General features: G+C 46.8%; 1 protein-coding gene across 1 annotated transcript in view; it reads left to right on the forward strand.

Annotated features, from left to right (window-relative positions):
• Positions 1 to 14,408, forward strand: part of IQUB (IQ motif and ubiquitin domain containing) — a 256,750-nt gene that overhangs the window by 225,851 nt on the left and 16,491 nt on the right. Inside the window, exon 12 of the mRNA XM_069229884.1 lies at positions 8,340 to 8,525. Within this exon, the coding sequence (XP_069085985.1) occupies positions 8,340 to 8,525 (186 nt within the window). The remainder of the gene's footprint in view (positions 1 to 8,339; positions 8,526 to 14,408) is intronic.

A 14,408-nucleotide genomic window follows, 5' to 3' on the forward strand; every position in this document is an offset into this window, starting at 1 on the left:
TTCTTTCAGCAATGGGGACGTATTGTTGTATGAGTAGGAAAGTTAACTTGTTCCCCCAACCCTTCATCAAGAAATAGCCCACTGTACATAGTCCAAAAATGCATGCTATAAAACCACACAAAACACTGTAACACCAACAGATTAACAAACAACACTCCACTAAGACAGAATGTGACAAATAACAAAGCACATTCCTGTGCACCACACACATGTCGCTCTATAGAATACACCACCACGTTTCACGCAACATGCATCACCTCACCCAACACATTAGCACACAATGCATGGCTCTTCAGTAGCCCATCCTTTTTTGTGCTCTTTGCTCAGTGTCTGGGTTATGGTGGCATGGTTGTCTCACCCAATCACTTAACCCTCCTGATGCCACAGAATAAGTTCCAGAATCGGTTTACGGTCATAGTTTTGAGCCAGGGTGGTTGGGATTCCTAGAGTTAAAATCTACCTGGGGTGAAACGAGTGCGCAACCTGATGGTCTAACTATTTAGAAGACTATGTGGGAGCAAGGTATGAGAGTGTGGTGGGTCTGTATGTAGGAATCATTTTTTCTTCATGGATAATGGAAGGGCAGGCATAGTAGAAGGACCAGATAATGGAGTCTGTGTTAAGTGTTAAGAGCCACCTGGCTTTTGGCAAATATATCCTATATGGTATCGAAATTTCCCAACTTATTTTTGATGGTATCGGAATCTCCAAAAGCTTTTTTTACTAGAGATCCTTGCAAGGCCCTGGGTTTCCACTAACCCGCCTTAGCCACATGCATCGACCGTGCAGCCATTAGGAGTATCCTGCCTTGTGACTGAAAGTCGCCGCAGGAATTGTAGGTGCTCTGACAAAAGAACCTTCAAACCAGCCTTTCCTTGTGCCACCCATTAATTCCCAAGCATTTCAGGGGGGTTCCCTCCTGACGGTCCATGGCTCTTTTGAACTCAAGTCTCTCTTGTCTTGAAAAAGATCTTGGATTAGGTTTTTTACTATTGGTTTCTATTACTATGCAACAAGGTTGCTTACCTCAGGGAAGCTTTTTGTTTAATGTTTTCTCTTCACCTGACCTCCATGTAACTGTTTAGTAATCCGTGGCGTTTGCCTCTTCAGCTTCTGTGGCTTTGGGTTCTCGATTGGTACTCGTCGAGGCATTTTGCATTCCCTTGATGCTATTATTATGGGCGCCTTGCTGGGGCATGGGGCACGATCTGTTAGTTGGTACCGAGGAGATTATTTACGTTTGTTCAGAGTGAAGCATCTACAATGTCTGGTAGGTGCAGGTTTTATAAACCTATTTGGGGGTGGTATTTGGGAGTCTGAAGTGCTCTTCTTTGGACGTTTCAGCTTTTGAGACTCAGTTAGAATGCACATTTCCTTTTTCGTGTGCCTCAATACCTCAACTTCACAGGCTAGTTGCTTGCGAACGTTTGAGGAATTTTTCACCTCTCATTATGCCTGGGATTGTGAGGACATTTTGGGCTGGTATCGTGAACGTCAATTCACCAAAATGCCAGGGGTAGCAGGATGTGGCATCACACGCCCTTAGAACTTCAACTCCACTCACATGCTCACACTTACACGCTCTCTCTCATGTGTAACACACACTAACCCGCAAGCATGCACACAACATACATTTAAAAGCATCTTTTACTTACCTCAACTGCCAGGGAAGGGCAAATTCAGTTAATTGTTCATCAATTTTTATTACACTAATAGTGAATAGTGTTCATTATTCACTATTAATGTAATAAAAAAAGGAGAGAAAACAAAGTCGAGCCCCAGCTGAGACGTAAGGACAAGCTTCAACTGTCTTCCTGGCACTGATTTTGCCACCTCTGAGGTCAGGGGTCGCAAAATCAGGGCCAGGGGTCGAATGGGGCAAGCCAACCTGGTGGCCCCTAAATGACGTCCACGTTGGGTATACATTTGTGGTGTGTTCAGAGACATCCAATTCGATTCAGTTATTTGGGATGGCTACAACTGATTTGACTATATCAGTATATGTCTGAGTTGTTGGGGTTTTGGCCTCCTTCTTCCTTACCCATCTCCCATGAGAACCTTCGAAGGCTTTTTCATGGCCATGTTTTGTTAATTCCATTAACTTTTCCTGTGGGCTTTTGATGTCCGTTATAAAGCCCCTCAGATATGGAGGTGAGCTGTTTCAGTTACACATACCTGCTGCTTGCTCCTTGCATTCCCTTCTTTCAAGCATCCATCTGCTCTTCCATAGCCCAGACCATGGGTTGGGTGAAGGTCACTAGGTAAGACTACTGAAATATTTGGGATCTAGATCTTATAAAAAAGAGTTGCTTGGTTAAATGATTTCATAACACTGAGTCCACACTTGTTGTAAGGCTTGCTAATTTTAATATAACTCTTTTTAGTTGTAAGGCAAGCTAGTTTTAATATAACTCTTTCATGAACCCAGGCAAAAATGGGAATGCTATTCATGCAAACCAAAGTTCTGATGAACACCTGCTGAAAATATAGACAGAAGTTAAAATATATCTCGTCTGTGTCATCTTTGCACAAATTTCTCAAACTTTTAATATGTCATAAAATCAGTACACAATAATGTGTGTCCACACAATAAAATCTTTTCTAGCTATCACGTAAAAAATGTTCAATTCTATTAAGGCTCGTTTCACTAATTTCAACTGCGCTTTGATGGAATCTACTTGGAAACCCAAGAATTCTATGCATTGAGAGGGATTCATGATTGACTTGTCGGAGTTTATCAGAAACCCCAGACCTTGCAGAATCTGAATAGTCCAAGAAAGGTGCAATAAAACCAGTTCTCTGGTTTGGGCCATGATTAAAATGTCGTTGAGATAGATTTTGCACCACCGGTCTTAGCAGTTTGGTGAAGCACCAAGGGGCTGATGACAGTCCGAAGGGACGGACAGTGAACTCGTACCATTGGTTTCGCCAACAAATTTGAAGAAAACAACAATGTGGATTGAAAACCGGCTCTGTTAAATAAGCATCTTTGAGATCTAGCCGGATAAGCCAGTCTCTTTCGTGTAAGAGATCTCTTAGAAGATGGACACCCTCCATCTTGAAATGGTGGTACACTATCGATGAGTTGAACATCTTTAAGTTTAGCACTAAACGATAACCCCCACCTTTTTTTCTGCACCAGAATGTTTGTGCTGACGAAAAGCTGTTGGGTGAGGGTCCAGCTTGAATATTGCTTGTTTGTGAAGCAGTGAAATTATTTAGTCGTCTACGAAACTGCTCTCTGACTGGGAAAAACAAACAGGAAGGTGGGCAATGTCTTGTTTGGGAGAGGAGTAAAGCTCCATCCTGTAACCTTGAACTGTTCTTCAAATCCACGGATCTTGAGAAATACAATCCCAGGCAGCTAGATGCCATTTAAACCTCCCCCTTAGAATAACCTCTTAAAAGGTGGTTACTCTCACTTGATGCAGTGACGTCTGTGGAGCTGAAGCCACTTCTCCCACCACCTCTGTGGGCACGACCACAGCTTCTCCTGTTTCGGAAAGGGTAGAATCCTGAGGTTGATTGAAAGGAGCTGCGCCCCCTCTGGGAGTAACCTGTGGAGGTCTGATAGAAACCTCGGCCTGGCGCTTGGCCTCGATTTCATCCGGCCCTGGTAAAAAGGCCTCTGCGAAACAACTTCTTCATAGAGGTCTGGGCTTTGTCAAGAGTGAAGAAAGTGGAGACATATTTGCCCAGATCTTTCACAAATTTGTCTCCGAAAAGCAGACCGTTTGCTAGGGTTCCAGGTTCTGAAGGAGCCATCTCAGCCATTTTAGGGTTTATTCTCATTAGGAAGGATTTCCTCCATTCCGTGGACATGGCACAGTTTGCGTTCTCTCGGAGGCATATTGCTCTCTTTTCCCATTCTAGAATGGCCTCAGAGTCCAATAGGGTACTGGAGTCTTTTGCCTGCACTGCCAGTTCCAGGATCTTGGTAATGGGCCTTGAATTATCCAAGCGTTTGTCCTGGCAACCTCTCCAGGCCCTATCCAGAACTTTCTTAGCGTCTTTCGCGATTTGTTTGAGGAATGTGGCCATACTAGGGTCCAGGTCCAGGGTATCACCAACTTTGCTGAGTAACGAGGGACGAGGACATTCTGAACATAAAGTATTACGCACGTCCTTGTAGAAACGTTTGCGTAACCTCTCTTGCACATAATACGCAACCTCGACCGAGGGCATCCATTCTGTAGATCTTGGGTTAAGTATATTTTCAGGATGAACAAATAGGTTCCTTTGAACCACAGTGTCAGCCATGGTATGATGGGTCTTACGTTTTTATTTGCGAGACTGTTTGGTATCGTCTAACACTTGGTCTGAGGGAGAAGCCGTTGAAGCAGAGGAGTGAGATGCCTTAGTGCGTGGAGGAGCAAAAGTCAAATATGGGCCAGAAGGATCAAGAGAAACTCCATGTCCATATTCATGATCTTTGAGGACCGATGAAGCCATCTGTGAAAACATTTCTGCTGAGGAAATAGTCCCCATTGAGGCTCTTGGGGCAAGGCCCACATCAGAAGGCTGACTGTCTCTATTCAGTGTCTTGGTTGGGGGACGCCCCATCAATTCTACCTGTCCGTACCTCAACAGAGTTCAGAGAGCACTTCTTCCTCTTCTTGTAAATATACGTCCTTTTCTGCGTAATACGCCATTCCAGAAGGCAAGAGGAGGTGGAGGAGTTCCAACAAGGGGAGGAAAAAAAGCCCTGGCAAGTCAAAAACAGGAGAAACTCCTAATCAAATGAGAGATATACCTCTCAAACATGGCCAAAGGCAGTGTGGAGGGAGCACCTGCCCAACTTTTCCCTAGGACAAAGCCATTCTCTGTTTATGTGCTGCCTCGGGCGTTCTAAGGGGATTATGCACACTTTAGACGAAGCGCTGCACTTGAGGCAATCTCTGAAATGCAACGATGTGGGAGATCATCTCACGCACATGTGTCTGTGGAAATAGAAAGAGGACAGAGTCCTCTTGTTGCGAGCACTTGCATGGCCTCCCAAGGAGGGCACCTACACACACGCCAAAGGGGAAAAAATAGAGTGCACCACACAGTCGCTCCAAAAAGCCAAAATCATGCAATAAAACCGTCAGCACTCAACGCGGCCGAACCGAAGAAGGAAGAAGGGGTCGCCAAAGTGAGAGCTCGACAGCGTGTGTGATCTATAGGAGAAAGAGATTCCCCAGTTAAGCGCCGCTCAATCCCCGCTCCTGCTCATAGCCGTAATTAAAGTTAAACACACGGGCAATCTTTTATATTAGCAATCTAAATAATTTAATGGAGTACTTAGCTTTGGCGGCAAGCAGCAAAGAAAGAGGAAGGACTAAGGAGGCAGAGACATTTATATGGAGAGCAGGCCTAGGATTGAGCATTATAGACTACCAGCATTGTTGGGATATGTAGTTTTTTGTTTGGTTAATGTAGATTGGCTGCTGTCCTTTTTCGTTGGTAGTGTACAGGTGTGCTGAATTTGGATCTTTTTCAACGCAAAGACAGTGTGGCATGTTGTTACCAACAACTCTCACAAGCCCATGTTTTTAGGGTTGAGCGCTCCGTCCCTGTTGTAATCTCTCTTTGTGATTTAACCATGCCCAGTTCACGCCTGTCACTTTCATCGGTTCGTGGGCTTGCCTTTTAAAATCCGCTTGATTTCATTAGTGAAAGGCATGCATACGTCATGCCTTTTCTGGTGTTTAGCTCTCCTCAAGCGCACCGGCCAACTACTGAAAACATACGAGGCTCCATGTTTTCAGCATAGCTTCTGGACTACTTTATCTTTTTATTTTCCACGTAGTGCGATCACGCTGGGTTTTACATAGTGCAATCACATTCGTTTTTTTGTTTTTCAATTTCAGCGTGATCGCAATGCATTTTACATAGCGCAATTGTTTTTTTTTATTTTCAATTTGTGTGGCAAGAAAAGCCCGGTTAAGAGTTTACAACACTAATAGCTCTAACCCGAGCAAACGCGAGACCTGTTGCATTGCAAATGCTTATTATAATGTTTGTTTTCGCCAAAATCGATATTATTTCGGTAGTGTCATTACTGCGTGGTATGAGCTGCAGGCATGACTGCTGTTGGAAATCAATCCTACCCACACCACCAACATTTTAACTATGGCACATTGTGTCACATGTTTATCCATCTTACTCTGCCCTGTCTTTCTGTGACCCCACTTGGTGCAAAATCAGTAGTCACCCACTTCATGATCTCTTTCACACTCCCCATGGTCTTCTGTACGGGTGACACCTTCTTTGCAGTAGTCTGATAGAAGATATGTTTAGCTTGTTAGGGCAGCTGCAATGGACCCTGCTAAATAGGTGCCACATCACCCCCACACCTAAATCCTCTACCACCTTTCTGAAGGAAGGAACAGGTGTAACTACAAGAGGTACATATTTGCCCTTTATGCACATTCGCACTTCATTGGGAGCTAGGAAGTATAAAAACCTAGTCTGCTGACAACCGCAGTGGCACTGTTTCTCTTAGGCCTAGTTTGCCACTCTCTGCGTCTGACATTCTGCTGAACGTTGCCTTTATCTCTTACATTTCTATTATAGTAAACTGGGTTATGCATTTTTTCTTATGTGTCAACTATATTTTGATTTGAAAGCATTGAGACATAAAGCATACAAATCATAGCCCTCTTCATTTCAATAATTTCTCCTTCCCTTGTTGCTGTCCTGAGTGGTGTCAATAAACACCTGATTTTTCTCTATCTCTCCTATGGTGTATACCTCCAACTATTGCTGTCCTTTGTGATGGTAGGATGGTAGTGATCTCTTGTACTTGTCTCTTACTCTTTATGTCTACCATTAGTGCTTTTATTTGTGGCGTTTGTAATCCTTTGCACTTCTCTTATTCTTTAGTCTTGCCACTTCTACTGACCTTTGGGGTGTTTTAAAGACATGCCTCTCTCTTTTTTACTTGCCTGTTTCTCTTATTCTATTTCTATGGGGGTCATTCTAAGTTTGGCGGGCGGCGGTCGCCTCCCGCCAAACTTACGCCGCCAAATGACCGCTCCGCGGTCAAAAGACCGTGGGGGCCATTCAGACTTTCCCGCTGGGCTGGCGGGCGCCCGCCAAGAGAGTGCCCGCCGGCCCAGCGGGAAAGGCCCTGCAACAAAGAAGCCGGCTCCGAATGGAGCCGGCGGTGTTGCAGGGGTGCGACGGGTGCAGTTGCACCCGTTGCGATTTTCACTGTTTGCTATGCAGACAGTGAAAATCATGCTGGGGCCCTGTTAGGGGGCCCCTGCACTGCCCATGCCATTGGCATGGGCAGTGCAGGGGCCCCCAGGGGCCCCAGGACACCTGTTCCTGCCATCCTGTTTTTGGTGGTGAAAACCGCCAGAAACAGGCTGGCGGGAAGGGGGTCGGAATCCCCATGGCGGCGCTGCTTGCAGCGCCGCCATGGAGGATTCTCCCAGCCGGGGCTAATCCGGCGGGAAACCGCCGGACCCGGCTGGACCACATGAAGCACCGCCAGCCTGTTGGCGGTGCTTCCATGGACAGCCACCCTGGCGGTCTATGACCGCCAGGGTTGGAATGAGGGCCTATGTCTTTTATGCTATCCTTTGGGTTGGTAATGATCTCTTGCCCTATTCACTTATTCTTTGCATCAAATAGTGGTGCTTTTCTTTGTGATTCAGTAATCACTCGCCTCATTCTCTTATCCTTTAGTCCTGTCTCCTTTGCTGTCCTTTGTGATGGTTATGGTGGCACTTGCCTTTTTCTCCTATTCTTTACTTTTTACGTGTTGGCTTCTGATGTTAGTATTCACTTGTAGCATATTTTTCTTTAATCCTGCAACTGCTGCTGTCATTTGTGATGTTTGTACACACTTGTCTCCTTTTGTTAATCTTTACACCTGATGCCATTGTTGTCCTTTGTGGAGTTTGTAGCTATTTGCATATCTCTATTTCCTGGTGTTTCCAGTGTGCAGCTCGTATTCTAAGACAAATATTACTTTCTTGGGTTTGTGTTTTTTGTAATTTACCCTTGTGCCATTTTGTGTATGGATACATACCACCAGACACATGCGCACTGCACATTTCCATTTTGCTTCTGCATTGCCCCTTGTGTTCCCTGGCAACTTAGTAAGTGTGTCTCATATAGAAATAGGCCATGAGCAAATGCATTGCCATCTGATGTGCATTCTATAGATTTGCTGTGTTCTTTTGACCTCTCCCCATATTTTAATGTAATCATGTTGCCACAGAAACAAACATTTTGTGCCTCTGCACATTAATTTAATATATGTATAGTTTAAAATTACTATTCTTATTGCCAATATACCTGCTTTCAGTGCATCACGATTCTCCTTTCTTGACTTGACACCACAGGAGCAGGATATCCAGTACCTGGTTGAGAATATTTGGGCTGCACAGTCAATTCTCAGTTCTTGGGACGATCTCTTTGATTTGGCCATAGTCAGGTGGAATAAGTACTTGGAATGGACTCCATGGAACTGCATCCTGCTCACGAAAGATGAGGCAGCTGCCCATCTGAAGCTTAGTAATGCCGAACAGGTAATTACTTATTTTCGTTTTATGTGATGTGTGTGTGGGAGTAGAAAGATATTGGACATTCACTGAAAGCAGATTAACACAGCCTTAAACAAAAGTAGTTTAGATTTCTACCGTTGTAGTGTTTGGTGGAACCTCTCAATGCTTTAGTTTGTTAACTTGCCAACGAGTTAGTAGGCAGAGTTAATGGTTCTGATTCCTCAGTCACCTGTTGGCATGGGTAACCCAAATTGTTTTATGCAATAAGCACTTCTCAGACTCGGGCATTTGTTGTTCCAAAATTAATTTTAAGTTATTTTCAAAGTGTATTTCACTGTTTATTATCAGTTGCATGCTATTGTTGCTTCATAGGATAATTCAGTATTATACGTGGCTTTTACATATACTTTTACTTCACCCTAAAATTAATAGGTTTTATGTTTTGATGATGTTTAAGGCCTTCGCTATGTGAAGATGTGATTCCACAGTAAGAGGGTATCACATGATGGTAGAATATATGTTGTAAAGCTCTCAATGAGAAGAAATAGTAACGGCCTAACAGATTTCGATTTTCTTCACATATAACAAGCTTCATGGATTTGTCAGTTGCAAAAAAGTGTATCTGATAGAGACTTCTAGTTGCAGATTCCTTACCTTACAATTTCACCCAGGCATCAGTCTGAATCTGGAGCTTTTTCTCGAGCAGCACCCTTGTGCTCTGTTAGGTGGTGTTGGTTGGCCCTGTGTCCATTGTTTGCATCGTGTGCGCCAGATATGATGTTGTGGGACCTATATAGGCGCCTCCCCGGCGCGCTGTCAGTTCTTTTCTTTCCATGCCAGCCAAGCACAGATCCGAAGAAGAGCTACCCCTCAGTCACTTTTTGACTTTTTTTTTCAATGTTTTGTCAAAGATTTTTGAGTGTCTACATTCCTGGTGTGACAAGGATGTCGTCATACAGGACCGGGTTCAAGCCCTGAGATCCTGTCATCAGGCGATGTCCTTGACGGATCCGCACCTCGTGTACTTGTGGTGTTTAGACTATGACCAAAAATCGTGTTCTGAGTGCAGGGCCATGAATCCGAAAGCTTTTTGGAAGCAGTCCCTAAAGCTCATTGCAGGCTTTTGCTCATCTGGGCATCACTTCCGATCTTGGTTGAGGGGAAGGTCCCAAGAATGGTTGCAGAGCCCCCTTTCTTCAACGTCCGCACTCCAGGTCCTCAGGACGGTCGGGTAAGTGAAAGCACAAAAAGAAGTCGAAGAAGAACAAGTGTTCTTCAACTTCATCCCTGTCCGTCAGCCGACACGACGAGGGAAAAGGAGCATTGTCGTTCCAGGCCTCCATCCTTGGAGCCTGCTTCTGGGTCGACTCCACGCCTTACTGAGATTCCGGGAGCCGGACCGACCCCTTCCTAGATCTGTGAGTTCTGTGAGGCCATGTGCCTCATATTTGGACAGTCCTACTCTGCTGGAGCGCCTTTGGGCCCTGTGGAGTTGGCAGGGGTCCCCTCAGGTTCCGCACCAGCGGCTTTGGCCTCAGCTCCGGGGGGGCACCCGTGCATCTGTTCCTGGATCCGAACCAGTGTTGGTCGTAACAACTCGACCTTCCACAACAACGGTTCCGTTATCAATGTCCTGACTCCGCCTGTGCCCACAGTCGGCATCGACTCCATCTTCATTGCCGACTTCGACACAGCGCTGACCGGCATTGTGCAAAGTAGTCTCTGACTTTGACAGAGACCTTGCTCCCTAGCTCACATACTAAACCTTATTCTCTTGGGTTGGGGTTGGGGTATGTTGAGGATTGGGAAGGGTCGCTGGACCCTCTGGAATACCATCTAGAAGATCTCATGGACTGGTGGATGAACCTTGGTGAGGACACTGATCTGGACACTTCCAGCGACATTGGCATGCTTTCTCCCCCTACCGTTGGTCCGGAGGAGGGAGCGTCCTACTCCGTGGTGGTGTGGAGAGCGGCCGAGGTCCTGGGCCTTGAGCTGCCTTCAGTGGCAGTCAGGACTAATCTCCTGACAGAGGTGCTTCAGCCAGGGGCATCCACTTCTGAACCCCTTTTGTCTTTTAATGAAGCCCTCATTGATGTCCTGCTGGGGACCTGGTCCAAACCCAGCACAGGTGCTCCTGTGAACAGAATAATTTCCCGCCGCCATAGACCAGCTCCAAATGACCCAGTGTTCCTAACATAATATCTAACCACTAAGAGCTTAGTTAGCCAAGCCTCCATGTCCCTGGATGCATTCCCTTCTGTCCCCCCAGATCGGGAATCCAAGAAGCTTTATCAGCTTGGGGAGAAGATGTTTTCTTCCTCCAGTCTGGCTTTGTGGTCTGTGAACACCGCATGACTTTTGTCCTGTTACACCCATACTTTATGGGACATGGTTGCACAGGTGCTGCCACAGGTTCCAGAGGAAACCCAGGCCATTATCTCCCAAGCTGTTGCTGACGAGAGAGACGCAGCGAAGTTCACAATACGATTTGGGCTGGATACAACTGACTCACTAGGCAGATCGGTTTCATTGACGGTGGCCTTACTGCACCATGCTTGGTTGAGGATGTCTGGCTTTTCGGGAGATGTCGTATCCACTTTTATGGACATGCCCTTTGATGGTACCCATCTCTTTGGAGACAAAGCAGACTCAGGGCTTGAGTGCTCTAAGGAGTCCCAGGCTATGGCCAAGTCCCAGGGCCTCGCAGCTGCACCTTGCCTCAGGCTACTTATCACCCTTTTCATAGCTACGGAAGGGGTGCCCAACCACATCCATTCCCCTCCAGTGACCGTGTTGCGCATGCTGCTCAACCTCTGCATGGGATCCAGAGTCCTCGTGGATCAGGGAGCCAGGGGTATAGTCAGTCCACCGCCTCCACCCCTCTGCAGCAGCCTCCAAACCTTCCTACTCTGATGCTTTCCCACCATTTTGCCATCACCTGCCCCGCTGGTAGTCCATCACGTCAGACAGGTTGGTTTTGCAAATAGTCCAGAGGGGCTACTCCCTCCCCTTCAAGACTACCCCTCCATCCATGCCACCATCCTACAATCAGATGAAGGAGGGTCCCTGTGCCAGAAAGAGGTTGTGGTTGTTACTCCAGCTACTCTCTGGTACCCAGAAATACAAGGGCCTTCTCCCTAACCTAGACCTCCGGTCCCTCAATCTCTTCCTCAGGAAGGAGAAGTTCAGGATGCCCACTCTGTCTGAGATTCTATCTTCCCTAGACCCAGGAGGCTGGATGATAACATTAGACTTGCAGGACACCTATTTCCATATTCCCACCCTGCCTGCCCACAGACATTACTTGTGATTCATGGTAGGCCACAAGCATTTTCAGTTCACCATGTTCCTCTTTGGCCTTCCCAGCGCCCCTTTGATGTTCACCAAGGTGATGGCGGTGGTTGCAGCTCATCTGCCCAGATCAGGGGTTTCAGTATTCCCCTATCTCGATGACTGGTTTTTTAAGGCAGGCTCGCCCCAGGCTGTTGTCTCTCACCTCCAGACTATGGCGGACTTCCTGCATTAGCTGGGGTTCACTATAGACGTGCCGAAGTTATACCTGACTCCCTCTCAGACACTTCCTTTCCTCAGAGCTGTTCTGGACACGGTGCAGTTTCAGACTTATCCTCCCGAGTGGTGAGTCCAAGATATTCAGGGTATGATACCGATGTTTCAGCCTCTATCCTGGATTTCTGCGAGATTGACTCCGAGGCTGTTGGGCCTCATGGCCTCCTGCATCCTGCTGGTGACACATGCCAGATGGCATATGCGGGCTCTGCAGTGGGACTTGAAGTTCCAGTGTGCACAACATCAGGGTAATATCTCTGACATGGAACAGATCTCGGAGGGAACTGCACAAGATCTGCAGTGGTGGCTCTTGAACCTCGATTGGGTCAGAAGCAGATCCCTCTCCCTTCCCCAACCAGATCTGACAGTAGTGAGAGATGCAGCACTCCTGGGATGGGGTGGCCAAATGGGAGAGGCAGAGATCAGAGGCGGCTGGTCTCCGGCGGAGTCTGGGCTCCATATCAACCTTTTGGAGCTTTGCCGATCAGACTGGTAATTAAAGCATTCCTTCCCTCTCTAAAAGGGAGAGTAGGACAGGTGTTCATGAACAACACCACTGCCATGAGGTATTGCAACAAGCAGGGCGGGATGGGGTCGTGGACCCTTTGCCAGGAGACTCCGTGCCTCTGGACATGGCTCGGGCATCAGGGCATTTTTCCTGGTGGTTCAACACCTGGCAGGTTCCATGAATGCCAGAGCGGACGAACTCAGCCAACAATGCCTGATCGGTCATGAATGGCATCTCCATCCAGAGGTGGTGCAAAGTCTCTTTCAGCAGTGGAAAGAGTCTTGGTTGGATCTGTTCACCTCCACAGAGAAGGCGCAATGTCAGCAGTTTTGCGTGTTGGAGTTTCCAAGGTGGCACTCGCTCTGCAACACTTCATCTCGAGTGGAGCACAGGATTCTTGTATACCTTTCTGCCCATACCACTTCTGCCCAGAGTTCTCAAGAAGATCAAGAACAACTGGGCCCAAGTAATCCTTGTGTCTCGTGACTGGGCATGAAGACTCTGATATCCGAAGCTATTGAACATGGTCATCGATCCTCTGATTAGACTGCATCTTTGGGAGGATCTTCTGTTGCAGCAGCAGGGTAGGGTTCTCCACCCGAACCTGTCCAGTCTCCTCCTTCATGCGTGGAGATTGAGCGGCAGCAGTTGACAGCTTTTGACCTTCCACCCAAAGTCTGTAACGTTATCTTGGCAGCCAGCTATCCCTCCACCAAAACGGTATTAGCCTGTTGGCATGGTACACAGACAAGTCTGTTGATTCCCCTCTCCATTGCCCTTCTTTCCGATGTCCTCTTGTTTATACTTTCTTTGGCCCAGCAGGGCTCTGCTTTGGGCACCCTCAAAGGTTGTCTGCTATTTCTTCTTTTCTGAGATTACCTGACCAACCCTCATTGTTTAAATCTCCTATGTCAGTAGATTCCTTAAGGGTCTTACCCATATGTTTTCTCCATCACCATTCATAATGCCCCAAAGGGTTTTGAATCTGCTTCTTATTTTCTTAATGTGTGCTCCCTTTGAGCCGCTCCATAATTGTCTTCTCAGGCTTCTGACGTTAAAAACAGCCTTCCTTGTAGCCATTACATCCGCAGGGTTAGTGAGCTGTAGGCATTGTCATCTAAGCCATCCTACCTTTCCATCTATCCTGACAAAGTGGTGCTTCGCACCAGGGCTTTTTTTTGCCAAAACTGGTCACGCCCTTTCATGTAGGCCAATCCATCACCTTGCCTACTTTTTACGCTCCCCGTAGTCCTTTTAAGGAAGAGGGGAGACTCCTCCACCTGGACCCAAAAAGAGCATTGGCATTCTACCTTAATCATACCAAAGAGTTCCAGGTGGATGATCAACTCTTCATTGGGTAAGTGAGTGCGAAAAAAGGTTGGGCAGTGCAGAAGAGAACCATCTCTAGATGGGTTGTTCTCTGCATTCAAATGTGCTAGGCATTGGCTAAAAAGCAACCCCCGAGGGTTTGTACGCTCATTTGATCAGAGCATCATCTGCAACCACTGCATTAGCATGCAGTCCAGGACATCTGTCAGGCAGCAACATGGGTGTCTCTGCACATGTGCACCTAGCACTACTGCCTAGACAGTCAGGTATGGAGGGACAGGCACATTGGCCATTCTGTCCTGCTGGACTTCCTAGTATGATGTTGGCTCGCAGACCCTCCTCTCGGGATGATATTGCTTGGGTATCTGTTCTATAGTAAGGAACGTGCAACTAGAAGTCTCTATCCGATGGACAAGTTACTTACTTTCGGTAATGCCTTATTTGTTTGGTAAAGACTTCTTCTACTTGCAGATTCTTTACCGACTCACCCATCCTCCCCG

The sequence above is a fragment of the Pleurodeles waltl genome, chromosome 4_1, assembly GCF_031143425.1.
Source record: "Pleurodeles waltl isolate 20211129_DDA chromosome 4_1, aPleWal1.hap1.20221129, whole genome shotgun sequence".
In the NCBI taxonomy this organism is placed as follows: domain Eukaryota; kingdom Metazoa; phylum Chordata; class Amphibia; order Caudata; family Salamandridae; genus Pleurodeles; species Pleurodeles waltl.